General features: G+C 44.2%; 1 protein-coding gene across 2 annotated transcripts in view; it reads left to right on the top strand.

Moving 5' to 3' along the window:
• SCAF4 (SR-related CTD associated factor 4) overlaps positions 1 to 14183 on the top strand; it is a 72521-nt gene that overhangs the window by 30581 nt on the left and 27757 nt on the right. For both annotated transcript variants that reach the window (XM_075910686.1, XM_075910691.1), the window contains exons 11-14: positions 4823 to 4908; positions 9780 to 9970; positions 12219 to 12319; positions 13394 to 13507. In XM_075910686.1, the coding sequence (XP_075766801.1) occupies positions 4823 to 4908; positions 9780 to 9970; positions 12219 to 12319; positions 13394 to 13507 (492 nt within the window). The remainder of the gene's footprint in view (positions 1 to 4822; positions 4909 to 9779; positions 9971 to 12218; positions 12320 to 13393; positions 13508 to 14183) is intronic.

The following is a 14183-nucleotide window of genomic DNA, read 5'->3' as shown; positions in this document are numbered from 1 at the left end:
ACTTAAGAACCCCAGGCGTCCCCAAGTCAGCTGCTGCTGAAACTGATCAGCAGCTGATTCCAGGAAGCCCGGGGCAGAGCAACTCTGCCTCGGGCTTCCTGTAGTCAGCCGCTGGTCAGTTTCAGCAGCGGCTGACTTGGGGACGCCTGGGGCAGAGCAGCTGGGGTGCTCCCGGGTTGGTCCAGTAGCGCCAAGGAGCGGTGCTGCGGGACCAACCGGTAGCGCCCCACCTGCTCTACCACAGGCCCTGGGCTTTGCTCCACGTCTCCCTGGTCTGCTGGGGGGAGGCACTAGCTGCGTCCCCCCCCAGCAGACCAGGGAGCAAAGCGGCGGAGGACCCGGGTCGGACCACGGCGCTTCCAGATCAGCTCCGCTGAGCAAAGCTGCGGAGGACCTGGGGCCGGACCCGTGGCGCTTCCAGCTGATCTGGAAGAGCCGCGGGTCCGGCCCCGGGTCCTCCGCCGCTTTGCTCCCCGTCTCCCTGGTCTGCTGGCTCCCCCAGCAGACCAGGGAGACGGGGAGCAGCTTTTCTCGCCCTGGAGGAGGCGGGCGGCGGGACCAGGCGTCCCGGTGCTCCAGTCTTCTGGGGCGAGAAAATCCCCGTTTGTAACTGCGGATCCGACATAAGTCGGATCCGCGTAACTCGGGGACTGCCTGTACTCCAATTGAGGCCTAACCAGTGCGGCGTAGAGCGGAAGAATGACTTCTCGTGTCTTGCTCACGACACACCTGTTAATACATCCCAGAATCATGTTCGCTTTCTTTGAAACAGCATCACACTGCTGACTCATATTTAACTTGTGGTCCATTATAACCCTTAGATCCGTATTCTGCCGTACTGCTTCCCAGACCGTCACTTCCCATTCTATATGTGTGAAACTGTTCCTTCCTAAGTGGAGCACTTTGCATTTGTCTTTATTAAACTTCATCCTATTTTTTTCAGATCATTTCTCCAATTTGTCCAGGTCATTTTGAATTACGACCCTATCCTCCAGATTAGTTGCAAACCCTCCCAGCTTGGTATCATCTGCAAACTTAATAAGCGTACTTTCTATACCAATATCTAAATCGTTGATGAAGATATTAAATAGAGCTGATCCCAAAACAGACCCTGCGGAACCCCACTTGTTATGCCTTTCCAGCAGGATTGTTAACCATTAATAACTACTCTCTGTGTACGGTTATCCAGCCAGTTATGCACCCATCTTATAGTAGCCCCATCTAAGTTGTATTTCCCTAGTTTATTGATAAGAATATCATGCGAGACCATATCGAACTCCTTACTAAAGTCTACGTATACCACATCCACCGCTTCTCCCTTATCCACAAGACTCGTTATCCTATTAAGGAAAACTATCAGATTGGTTTGACATGATTTGTTCTTTACAAATCTATGCTGGCTGTTCCCTATCACCTTGCCACCTTCCAAGTGTTTACAGATGATTTCCTTAATTACTTGCTCCATTATCTTCCCTGGCACAGAAGTTAAACTAACTGGTCTGTAGTTTCCTGGGTTGTTCTTATTTCCCTTTTAATAGATGGGCACTATATTTGCTCTTTTCCAGTCCTCTGGAATCTCTCCTGTCTCCCATGATTTTCCAAAGATGATAGCTAGAGGCCCAGATACCTCCTCTATCAGCTCCTTGAGTCTTCTAGGATGCATTTCATCAGGCCCTAGTGACTTGCAGGCATCTAACTTTTCTAGGTGATTTTTAACTTGTTCTTTTTTTATTTTACCTTCTAAAATTACCCCCTTTCCACTAGCATTCACTATGTTAGGCATTCCTACAGACTTCTCGGTGTAGACCGAAACAAAGAAGTAATTTAGCATCTCTGCCATTTCCAAGTTTCCTGTTACTGTTTCTCCCTCTTCACTGACCATTGGGCCTACCCTCTCTTTGGTCGTCTTTTTGCTTCTAATGTATTTATAAAACGTCTTCTTGTTTCCCTTTATTCCCGTAGCTAGTTTGAGCTCATTCTGTGCCTTTGCCTTTCTAATTTTACCCCTGCATTCCTGTGCTGTTTGCCTATATTCATCCTTTGTAATTTGTCCTACTTTCCATTTTTTATATTACTACTTTTTTATTTTTAGATCATTCAAGATCTCGTGGTTAAGCCAAGACGGTCTTTTGCCATTTTTTCTATCTTTCCGACACATCAGAATAGCTTGCTTTTGGGCCCTTAACAATGTCCCTTTGAAAAACTGCCAGCTCTCCTCAGTTGTTTTTCCTCTCAGTCTCGATTCCCATGGGACCTTACCTATCAGCTCTCTGAGCTTACCAAAATCCTCCTTCCCAAAACCCATTGTCTCTATTTTGCTGTTCTGCCTTCTACCCTTCCTTAGAATTGTGAACTCTATGATTTCATGATCACTTTCACGCAAGCTGCCTTCCACTTTCAAATTCTCAACCAGTTCCTCCCTATTTGTTTGGATCAAATCTAGAACAGCTTTCTCCCTGGTAGCTTTTTCAACCTTCTGAAATAAAAAGTTGTCTCCAATGCAGTCCAAGAATGTATTGGATAGTCTGTGCCCCGCAGTGTTATTTTCCCAATATATATCTGGATAGTTGAAGTCCCCCATCACCACCAAATCTTGGGCTTTGGATGATTTTGTTAGTTTTTTTAAAAAAGCCTCATCCACTTCTTCCACCTGGGTAGGTGGCCTGTAGTAGACTCCTAGCATGACATCACCTTTGTTTTTAATCCCTTTAGCCTAATCCAGAGACTCTCAACATTTCCGTCTCCTATGCCCACCTCCACCTCACTCCAAGTGTGTTCATTTTTAATGTATAAGGCAACACCTCCTCCCTTTTTTCCCTGTCTTATCCTTCCTGAGCAAGCTGTACCTTCTATACAAACATTCCAGTCGTGTATTATCCCACCAAGTTTCTGTGATGCCAACAGTGTCATAATTGTACTTATTTATTAGCACTTCAGTTCTTCCTGCTTATTTCCCATACTTCTCGCATTTGTATATAGGCATCTAAGATCCTGATTTGACCTTGACTCCCAGTTTTGCCCTGATCCTCATTTTTCTTTGCCATTATAGCCCACGCTCTCTCCCATTTCTGACCCATCTCCCAGGTCTCCATGTTCTCCACTTGCTTGTGGGCTTTGCTCACATGGCCCCATCAAACCTAGTTTAAAGCCCTCCTCACTAGGTTAGCCATTCTGTGTCCAAATAGGGTCTTCCCTCTCCTCGAAAGGTGGACGCCATCCCTGCTTAGCAGTCCTACCTGGACTAGCACCCCTTGGTCGAGGAAGGCAAAGCCTCTCTGGCGACACCATTCTCGCAGCCAGGCATTCACCTCCAGGATGCACCTGTCTCTGCCCGGGCCCCTACCTTCGACAGGAAGGATCGAAGAGAATACCACCTTCACTCCAAACTCCTTCACCTGTACTCCCAGAGCCCTGTAGTCACTCTTGATCCGCTCAGTGTCACACCTCGCAGTATCATTTGTGTCCACATGGATGAGTAGCATAGGGTAGTAGTCAGAGGGCCGGATAATCCTCAACAGTGCCTCCGTAACATCTCAGATACGGGCCCCCGGCAGACAGCATACCTCTTGAGATGAAATGTCAGGGTGACAGATGGGCGCCTCCAATCGCCCTCAGAAGAGAGTCTCCGACCACCACTACCCTACGTTTCCTATTCGCAGTGGTGGCAACAGACCTCCCAGCCTTGGGGGTACGGGGTTTCTCCTCCTCTGGTGTAGGGGGTGGTTGCCGATCTCCTGTATAAAGAAGAGCATAACGGTTTCCTAGTACTACGGCGGGAGTGTTCGGAGCAGGGGTGGAGCAGTGCCTGCTGCCAGAAGTAACCAGCTGCCACTGTCCACCCTGAGCCGTCTCCTCCTCCACCAGTGGTGTGTCCACAGTCCTGTGTACCGGGACAGCTACCTCAGCTGTCTCCTCATGAACGCGGTCCAGGAATTTCTCATGGATGCGGGTGCTCCTCAACCTAGCCACTTCCTCCTGCAGCTCTGCCACCTGCTGCCTGAGAGATTCCACCAGCAGGCACCTTTCGCATTGGATGATCTCCCTAGCCTGGATATCAATAAGCAGGAATTGCAATCCACAGTCCCTGCAAAACCATACCAGGATATGGGTAGAGGCATCCATGCTCAGGTGCTCTGTCTGGCTACAGGCACCGGTGGAGGAGACAGAAGCAGTCCTAACACAGGTGTTACTGGTCTTCCTGACCATCGTAGGCCTCCCTCTGCCAAACTCCCTCTCAAACTCCCCTGTCTGCAGCTCCTGTCTGCTTCCGTAAATATTTTTACTGTAAAGGGTTTACTGTTTTGGAATACATGGAGACACTGATGAGGTGACTTTGAACGTTACTTTGCAACAATAAGTTTAAAAAAGCAATATTTTTTAGTTTGTCATTTATCTCACTATAGGAATATATTATACCTAATAGCATGCCGAAATTAACAAGCTTGGAGAAAAATCAACTATTTAAAAATTGAAGATGAGTTTTGTATCAATTATTTTTTAAATGCTGACATAAATACTATTACTATCACAGATGTGTTGTGCTTTTTAATATTTTTTACACTGGTAAACTGTAAAATCTGTTTTGTACAATATATTATATTGATTTGGATATATGATATTGTCCAAAACAGATTTAACAGTTTATTTACCAGTGAAAAAATATTAATATTACTACTAATATATATATATTTAAATTATTTTTATTCTAGATATCTATGAATTTAATGCAACTTGTTTAATAGACTAATTGAGTCTAGCTACAAACTGAATTATAATTAATACTTGCAGTAATTACAGTATATTAACTTGTGGGACATTTTAGGATATGGAGGTAGAACAGCCCTGTGTTCAGGAAGTTAAACGGCATGTTTCTGATAACCGAAAATCAAGATCTAGATCAGCATCAAGGTAAGTTAATGTAACTTTTTCTAGCATTGAAAATATGTGCATGCCAGTTTATTTTGCTAAATATTTGGGTTGAGGAAGTATAGCTCCAAGTTTAGTGTGGTAGCCAGGGATGCAGTGATACTGGGTTCAGTTCCCTGCTCTTCCAGCGTGACCTTGAGCACATCCATTAAGGACTTGTCAAAACTGAAAATGTATTCCTATAATTTTACCACTCTAGTAAAATGAGGGCACACTTACTCAGGAATAAGAGTATGCACAAAGGTTGTGTCTAGACTGCATCCCTTTTCCGTAAAAGGGATGCAAATTAGACATATCGCAATTGCAAATGAAGCGGGGATTTAAATCTCCCCCGCCTCAGCATAAAAATGGCTGCCGCTTTTTTCCGGCTCAGAGCTTTGCCGGAAAAAAGTGCCAATCTAGACGCGGATCTTTCAGAAAATAAAGCCTTTTCCGAAATATAATTATTCATTATTTTAAGAGGAATAAGGGATCTTTCGGAAAAGGCTTTATTTTCCGAAAGATCCGCGTCTAGACTGGTGCTTTTTTTCCGGCAAAGCTCCGAGCCGGAAAAAAGGGGCAGCCATTTTTATGCTAATGAAGCGGGGGAGATTTAAATCCCTGCTTCATTTGCAATTGCGATATGTCTAATTTGCATCCCTTTTACGGAAAAGGGATGCAGTCTAGACACAGCCAAAGTGTTTATGGATAACTATGCCAGTAACTTCCCTGGTATAGACAGTCTTTAGTGTCATTACACCTCGCTTTTCCATGGGTAAAATGATCTCCTTAACTCACAGGAAGGTTTGTGTTGATAAATACATTTAAAGATTGTAAAGTGCTCATATACTACAATAATTGGGAGGTGGGAGGATTAGGTAGCTGTGATAGTTATACACTCATGTCTCTGAAATGCTTGAATGGAATGAGACAGCCATTCTGAGCCATCAGCGTCATATTTCTCCTACTCTGGTAGATGTGAAAAATAACTTCTCCATTTGCAGTTAATGGAGGAATCTTGTATAGACTGAATGTATTGATTTAATTTGATCAAGATTTCAGAGTTGACAGACCTACTTTTACAAAAAGATCATAGGATCTTGAAAGATTTTGGTGGGCACTAGGTTTTGCCTATCAGAAAGAAAACATGTACTAACAGAATCCTGAGATACTAGTTCCATACTGACTGAAAGCCACCTACTAAATTATCAAGGCCACTCTTGAGCAGCACTTTCCTTGGGGTTTTTTGGAGGGTTACCATTGAAATACCTGCTTGGCCTATGTTTGTTTAGTTTTAGATCATAGTGTAATGGAAGTATTATTGTTTGAGTACTTGTTAATGTTGATTCCAACTAGCTGTTAGCACACACATGCACAGCTGTCAGAAGGCTTTTTCTTTAGCGGTACCTATAAGCAGAGCTCGCCGAGCTCCGAACCCGGCTCTTCCGGGTTGTAATCTACTCGCCATGCGCGAGTAGATTACATACATTGTCAAGCCCTGCCTATAAGGTCAGTCCAGGCATGCCATGTAGTTACGCCTTCCTGATGCTGCATATAGGGCCCCAGCAAGACACCACTACTTCAGTTACTTTTTTATGGCCTGTGATGCTCTTTGGAGCTGCATGCCTCTTTTCTTGCATTGACATGCATTCCTCTAGTGGTTTCTATTGTTTCATCTGTAAATAGAGTAGAATTAGTGTTTTAGTAGTGGTTAGCCTTGTTAGTTTCTGTTGGGGGAGGAGGGCAGGATTCAAGCAATGAGGAAGCTGCTATAAAGTTCAAAGCCTTGACATCTGACTCTCCATACACAATTATCTATAAGGACAAGGTCCAGTTGCAGTCTCACCAGCCTTTTCTTCCCAAAGTGGTATCACAGTTTGTTCCAATCCAGGACATTTTCTTCACAGAGTTTTTACCCTAAGCCACATGCCAAAAGCTGGTGGCGAAGTCTCTAGTCTATAGATGTCAGGTGGGCATTGTCTGTCTATATTGAAAGTACAAAACTGTTTCATAAATCAAACCAACTCTTTTATCACAGATGGTCTGGTAGAGCACTTTATAGACTAACAAAACATATAGATGGTATCATGAGCTTTCGTGGACTTACAGCCCACTTCACAAAAGCTCATGATACCATCTACATGTTTTGTTAGCCAATAAAGTGCTACCAGACCATTTGTTGTTTAAGTTTATCCTATACAGACTAACTCGGCTACCCCCTGAAGCTTCTTTTATCACAATAATGGACAGGATGAAGGGCCTCCCAGTGTCGTCCCAGAGAATTTCATCATGAATCTCATCCTGCATTTGGACGTTCTATGACTTCATTACGGTGCCAGCCCTGGCTTTGATACAGGCAGTCCCCGGGTTACGTACAAGATAGGGACTGTAGGTTTGTTCTTAAGTTGAAGCTGTATGTAAGTCGGAACTGGCGTCAGCTGCTGCTGAAACTGATCAGTTTCAAACGCGGCTGAATCTGGATGCCAGTTCTGACTTACATACAGATTCAACTTAGGAACCCCAGGCGTCCCCAAGTCAGCCGCTGCTGAAACTGATCAGCGGCTGATTCCAGGAAGCCTGGGGCAGAGCAACTCTGCCTCAGGCTTCCTGTAGTCAGCCGCTGGTCAGTTTCAGCAGCGGCTGACTTGGGGACGCCTGGGGCAGAGCAGCTGGGGTGCTGCTGGGTTGCTCCAGTAGCGCGGCTCCTCAGCACTACTGGAGCAACCCAGCAGCACCCCAACTGCTCTTCCTCAGGCGTCCTGATTCAGCCGCTGCTGAAACTGACCAGCAGCGGTTGAATCAGGACTCCTGAGGCAGAGCAGCTGGGGTGCTGCCGGGTTGGTCCGGAGCAGCGCTGCGGGACCAACCCGGCAGCCCCCCGCTGCTCTACCCCAGGGGTAGGCAAGAAAAGCCTGGTCTGCGGGGGGGGGGCACTAGCTGCACCCCCTCCCCCCGCAGCAGACCAGGGAGACGGGTGGGGACGCCCAAGTCCTCCACAGCTTTGCTCCGTCTCCCTGGTCTGCTGACCTGGGAGACACGGAGCAAAGCCGCAGAGCTCGCGGGCAGCGGGAGAGTCCAGGCGCGCCGCGCTGTCCCACTGCTGGCGTGCTCTGAGGCTTTGCTCCCCATCTCCCTGGTCTGCTGGTCAGACCAGGGAGACGGGGAGCAAAGCCTTGGAGCACGCCTGCAGCGGGACAGCCCAGGCATGCCTGGGCTGTCCCGCCACCAGCTTACCCGGCGGGTTTGCAAAGCTGCGGAGGGGCTGGGGCTGCGGGGTGGTCCCGCCGCGGCTTTGCAAAGCCTCGGGGGAAGCCGGCAGTGGGACAGCCCAGGCACGCCTGGGCTGCCCGAGCCCCTCCACGGCTTTGCTCCGCGTCTTCCTGGTCTGCAGACCAGGGAGGCGCGGAGCAGCTTTTCTCGCCCAGGAGTACATGGGCGGCGGGACCGCGAGGTCCCGCAGTCCGTGTCCTCCGGGGCGAGAAAAGCCGCGTTCGTAACTGCGGATCCGACATAAGTTGGATCCGCGTAAGTCGGGGACTGTCTGTAGTGCATTTCTCAAGGATTTAATCCTCATTGGCTGCATTCCTGGTACAAGACCACGTGGAGGAGATTTTCAGGGCCGAAATATGGTCATCAGTCCACACATTCAGCTCTCGTTATGCCATCAGTCAGCAGGTCAGGAGCAATGCAGCATTTGGCAGAGCAGTGCTTTCGAGAATCAACGATTTACCCCTTCTCCTGCAATCTGCTTGGGAGTCACCTATTTAGAATTGACACAAATAAGCACTTGAAGAAGAAAAGACAGTTACCTACCTTCCATAACTGTTCTTTGAGATTTGTTGCTCATATCTGTTCCACGACCACCTTGCTGCCTCTCTATCAGACCCAAGCACAAGAAGGAACTGAAGTGGTGGTGGGTCAGCAGGGTCCTATATCCAGTGCCATGAAGGTGTGACTCCCAAGGGACTTCTGAAATCTCGAACAACCGTTACGAAAGCAAGGTTACTGTCTTTCACTGAAATGTGCATTAATATTTTAGTCATTATCTTGTAAGATAAGTTTTCCTCACTTACAGCTATAAGTACATTGTATGATGTACTAGATATTGGATTTAGTGCCATAATACAAGAGTAACATAAAAGAGCTAGAGAATATCAGAAATTGAAAGATGATTGTCCTGTATTCTCAGAAAGAATAATAAATTACTTTATCTATATTACACTTTTTTTCATGTCTGATTGCTTAAGCTTACTGTTGGTATAAATACTTACTTGGGATACACTATGTACTGTTATGTGTAAATGTGTAGTGTGCACACATAGTGAAGCTTGAGTTCAAAATTTTAAAAAATGTGGTTGTATTTTCACTCCTAAAGAGTCAAATACACGTTGTACCTCTCTTGTCTGTCACCGTTGGGATATTACTGGCCTTGAACCAGCGAATCAGCTGGATCAGTGGTGGAATGGGGTTAGTGCTAGCCCCTCTGCTGCCACCGGCAGCAGAACTCCACTCTGTCGGCTGTAGAGGGGCTGGTGTTGAGCAAGTGGGCAGTGAGGTGGGGGTACTTAGGAGAAGAGGCAGGGTGCAGAGTCCCAGGGGCACACCGAGCCTCATGGCAGCCACCCTGTACTTTCCTCAAGTGTCTCCTGTTCCCTCCCTTCCTGGGTTTGAGTGCTGCAAAGGAGCTATTTGGCAGGGGGTGGAAGGAATTGCTGAGCACAGGGATGGCTTTTCCCTGTAAGTGCTCTAGCCGGGGAGCACCCATAGATATACTGAACCACAGACATTGCCTGACTATGGAAATCTGGACCATAGAGATTTATACTGTGTGTTTAGACAAAGCATTGTATACTAATATTTTTATTTAAAATTAGATCTCCAAAAAGGAGACGATCGAGGTCTGGCTCTCGGTCTCGAAGGTCACGTCATCGTCGCTCTCGTTCCCGATCCCGGGATAGGCGCCGACACTCTCCTAGATCTCGGTCACAGGAAAGGCGTGAACGAGAAAAAGAGCGAGAACGCCGGTCAAAAGGCCTTCCTCAAATCAAATCAGAAACTGTAAGCGGTGAGTACTCTCTCTTGTTCATTTTACTTTGAGAGGAAAAGCAGCTTACTGTAGCATCATTTCTTAGGTACTCAAGAAGGTGAGGACATTTCTTTTAGCAGTGTGAACTCTGGGAGGCTGAAGAAATTACTACAATTCCAGACAAATGTTACTTAAGTTGATATTTCATACATGGAACTTGGTTTGAGAGACTTGTAGACCAATTATAAATGAGTGAAAAATCACTTCTGAGCATTTTAAGTAGACCCAAATATTTTGAAATACAGTTATGCCTGCCCCACTCAATCTCATTGCATGTTGTCTGGTTGATATGACAGACTGATGGGGGAGAGAGGAGATGGGGGACTTCTGCTTTAACTATTGCTGTCTTAGTTTGAATGAATAACTTACAGAAACATGCCTGAGAAGATCAGATGTTTTGCTAAGAGAGATACTCTAGGAACTATTTTAGGGAAGTCCTACAGCCTGTTATGTAGGAGATTGGACTAGATGATCGCAATGGTCCCTGCCTGGCCTTGAAATCTTTGAATGATATGAAGCATGAGACAATGCATTTTTAATAAGTGCTGGTACCATAGAGTCCTCTGTGCTGGAAAGTCACCCTATTTGAGATTATGTTGTCTGCATTGGTGCTGCTGATAGCTTAGTACTAAGGTGGTCCTAGATTTGACAGAGTTGCTATTCCCTTTTGACCATGGATGTGCGCCACCATCTGTTGATGGAGTTAGGCCTGGGATGTCAGGAGACCTTGAGTTTCCTCTGATTTCTTCCATCAAATATAGGAGGAACTTCAAGGAGTGAGGAAAAAAATAAAACTGGATCTCAAGATGGGGGAGTTGAGAATGCTGTCAGATTGCAGGTGCATTTTCAGTTTTGCCAAATGTTTTTGTTTCTCATAGTGTTGCCATTTACTCAGATGAAGACTGGGCCTCTTAAAGATCAAGGTAACACGCTTATGCCAGGATTGTTGCCTCGTCCCATACTAGGGCCATGTAGTAAACCAGACAAAGGGATGGATCTCCTGCATGTCAGACTTGGTGCTAAGGATTGCCTAGGTTAGGCTTGGTGCCATATTAGGATTTGAGGCCTGTCTGGATGCCCTTGGGAAGAAATGATCCCAAACCATAATGGGATTCTTCTCTCCTCCTATTCCAAAGCTGTTGGCATGAATTCATACCATGTCCTTTTCAAGTCTGCACCTAGTCTTGTTTGTTGTCTACTCAGTTTCTCACAGTTATGACAGCCTCAAAAAGTTGAGCAAGCTGGTTCCTCTTCGCTGGTGTTCAGCACTATAGCTCTGTCTGAATCTGAATTGGCTTGAAGGACGATACTGAACCTTGCGTTGTGTTTATAGAGGCTTCTTCTGCAACTTGCTAGGGATATGGAGTAGTTCCTGTAGTCAGTAGATGAAATAAGAGAGCTTGAATTTAATGTTGGTCGAGAATAGGGATGTTAGAGTTTAAACGATTAACTGTTTAACTGATAAGCTTTAAAGCTTATCAGCTAATGGTATCGGTTAGATTCAGCTGGCTCCTGGGGAGGTGGCTTCGTTGCAGCAGGCAGCCTCCCTGGGAACCCCGGGCAAGGACTGTCAGCTCCACTTTTGGGGAGGAGGTTGCGCTGCCACAGTGAAGCCTTCGCCCCAGGCCGAAAGAGCTATCATCCATTCTAGTTGATTTGTCTCTGTCCCTATCTGCTGGAATGGAGGCCTTTTATCTTATGTCTGCCAGATACTGCGTTGCTAGCAAGATCTTTCCTGTATGTTATTGTCACTGTCCTAGCATCTGCCACCCTGGTCTGCAATTGAAGTCTGAAGCATTGAGAGTTAATATTTGTCCTATTGGGTTTTGTTCACCATAATTTGTTGAGAAATGCACAGGTCTGAACTGACAGCAGTAAAAAAATTTTTTTGCCCTTTCTATCATGAATTTTAAAACTCATGTCTCTTAAATTCCAATTCAATTAAGAATGTATTTATAATTTTGATATCTATGCAGATATTCTAACAATGGTTGTGACATAGTTTTAAGAGGCACAAACAGAACCCTGAATTCAGCTCCTGGCAAGTAAGAAAAAAGGAAAGAACTTTCAAATATGTTTGTATTAAAAGATACTTATTGTATCTTATTCAAGTATTAACCAAAAAAAAGTAGTTCCTCTTCAATTGCCATTTTAACACAACCTTTTGTATTGCAGAAGAAAACTGTAAAAGTGTTTATAGTAAAGTCAGACTTTATTTTTCTTCTAGTTTGTAGTACTACACTCTGGGTTGGACAACTAGATAAAAGAACAACTCAGCAGGATGTTGGAAGTCTTTTAGAGGAGTTTGGCCCTATTGAATCTATAAATGTGAGTATAAATATTGAAATAGAACCAAAGATCATGATATGCTTTAGTTATAAAAAGGCCTTTTATTTATAACGAGCTAATTTTTTTTTAAAAAAAACTTTTTGTTCCAGTTTTCATTCCCAAGATCAGCACTTGCCTTTTCTCTGTACCACCATCTTTTTTGAACTCTTGCCACCCTTAGATTTGTGGAAGTACAAAGCAGTTGCTACAAGAGACTTGCTTTTAAAAGCACCATTGCTCTTGGGGTTAACCCAGAAGGATACCCAATATCACCAGCACTGTGCTTTGTCAAAGGAGTAGAAGATGGTGTCTTCTACTCTCCTGTTTTAAGTTTGGTTGTGCAGAAACCCTTTGATTGCAGAAATTTGGTTATGTAATATTTTGCTACTACACTTTTCTTCCTACTTCCTTTTACCTCACAGCAGTGTCTTTTGATATAGCATATGTTCGTACTAGCAGTGAAACTTTAAAAACAAAAAAACCCAAAAGTCCATAATTTGACTATAGTTTCTCTTTGCTGCTTCTAATTTCCCAAAACTAATTAGAGGAAGCTATAGAAAAATATATATTTTTAAAAATCAATATTTCTTACTGATTAAAAACCATTGAAGAGTAAACTGAAAGCAGAGATGAAGGTGACAATTTGCAGTTTTTAGAAAAATCAAAACAAAATGCTAACGTATTATTGGAACACTTCTCCTGCAACCATTAAAGATGCTATGATCTTGGGAGGTAGCTTATGTATTGTCAGCCACATTCAGGATGGAGTACTTTTCATCAGCATGTTCCGTCACATGGAATATTATTGTGGCATAAGCACTTGCTCCCTTGTTTACCAGACTACACTATTTTTAAATGGGAATTTTAGATGGCTAAATATTAATATCTGTTTTGATATTAGTTTAAAATGATAGACGAATACATATTAGAGCTGTTTATACCCTCAACTCCTTCAAACTACTCCCTGACATGCAATACAGTTGTTCCAGTCTACTGTTTAATTGTACATTGGTTACCTTTTGTTTTATCAAATGTAGCAGCCTAAATAATGTTGTTCCTCGCATTCTGTAACAGATGATCCCGCCTAGAGGATGTGCCTATATTGTAATGGTTCACAGACAAGATGCTTACCGTGCCCTACAAAAACTGAGCCGAGGCAACTTCAAAGTCAATCAGAAATCCATAAAGGTAGTCCTTCTGAAAAAAAAATTGATTCCAGTGGTTTTAAAACTTGCAGTAATCTTTAAAAGTAATATATTATAATGTGCATCTGACGAAGTGGGTCTTTGCCTATGAAAGCTTATGCTCCAATACATCTGTTAGTCTATAAGGTGCAACAGGACTCCTTGTCGATATTATAAATAGTATGGTGTTTGGTAACTTACACGAGCACCTTACTTAGTTTGATTATTGATGAGCATTTGGTATATGGAAGCTCCTGGAAATTTCGATCCTTTCTCCTCTTCCAGGTCCCTGAAATGGGTTGGTTCTCATCATTGTGGGGGAAACCCTCAAAGAAAATACAGTACTAAATAAAGTGAAGCTGATTCAGTAGTGGCATTCTTTTTTCTGAATCATTATTAAATCAATTACCCAGTATACTTTTTTGGGAGTTCTGTGGTATTTAAGGTGCTGTCGTCTTGAATGAAACCAAATTGCTGACTATGTGGTATGATTTCAAATAAAATCTTATATCATCTTTTACAAAATATATATAGAAGAATTATCCCTGATAAGTTGGCTAAATTGCAGTATTTATAATTTGTCTAAATTTATCCTGCAGCTCTGGTTGGACACAGTATTCTTCTGTTACATCCTGATCTATTTTGTGTTGTGAAGCTGAATGCTGTTAAATTTTTAAGTG

Source organism: Pelodiscus sinensis, chromosome 1 (genome assembly GCF_049634645.1).
Source record: "Pelodiscus sinensis isolate JC-2024 chromosome 1, ASM4963464v1, whole genome shotgun sequence".
NCBI lineage: Eukaryota > Metazoa > Chordata > Testudines > Trionychidae > Pelodiscus > Pelodiscus sinensis.
This window is presented reverse-complemented; position numbering and strand designations above follow the sequence as displayed.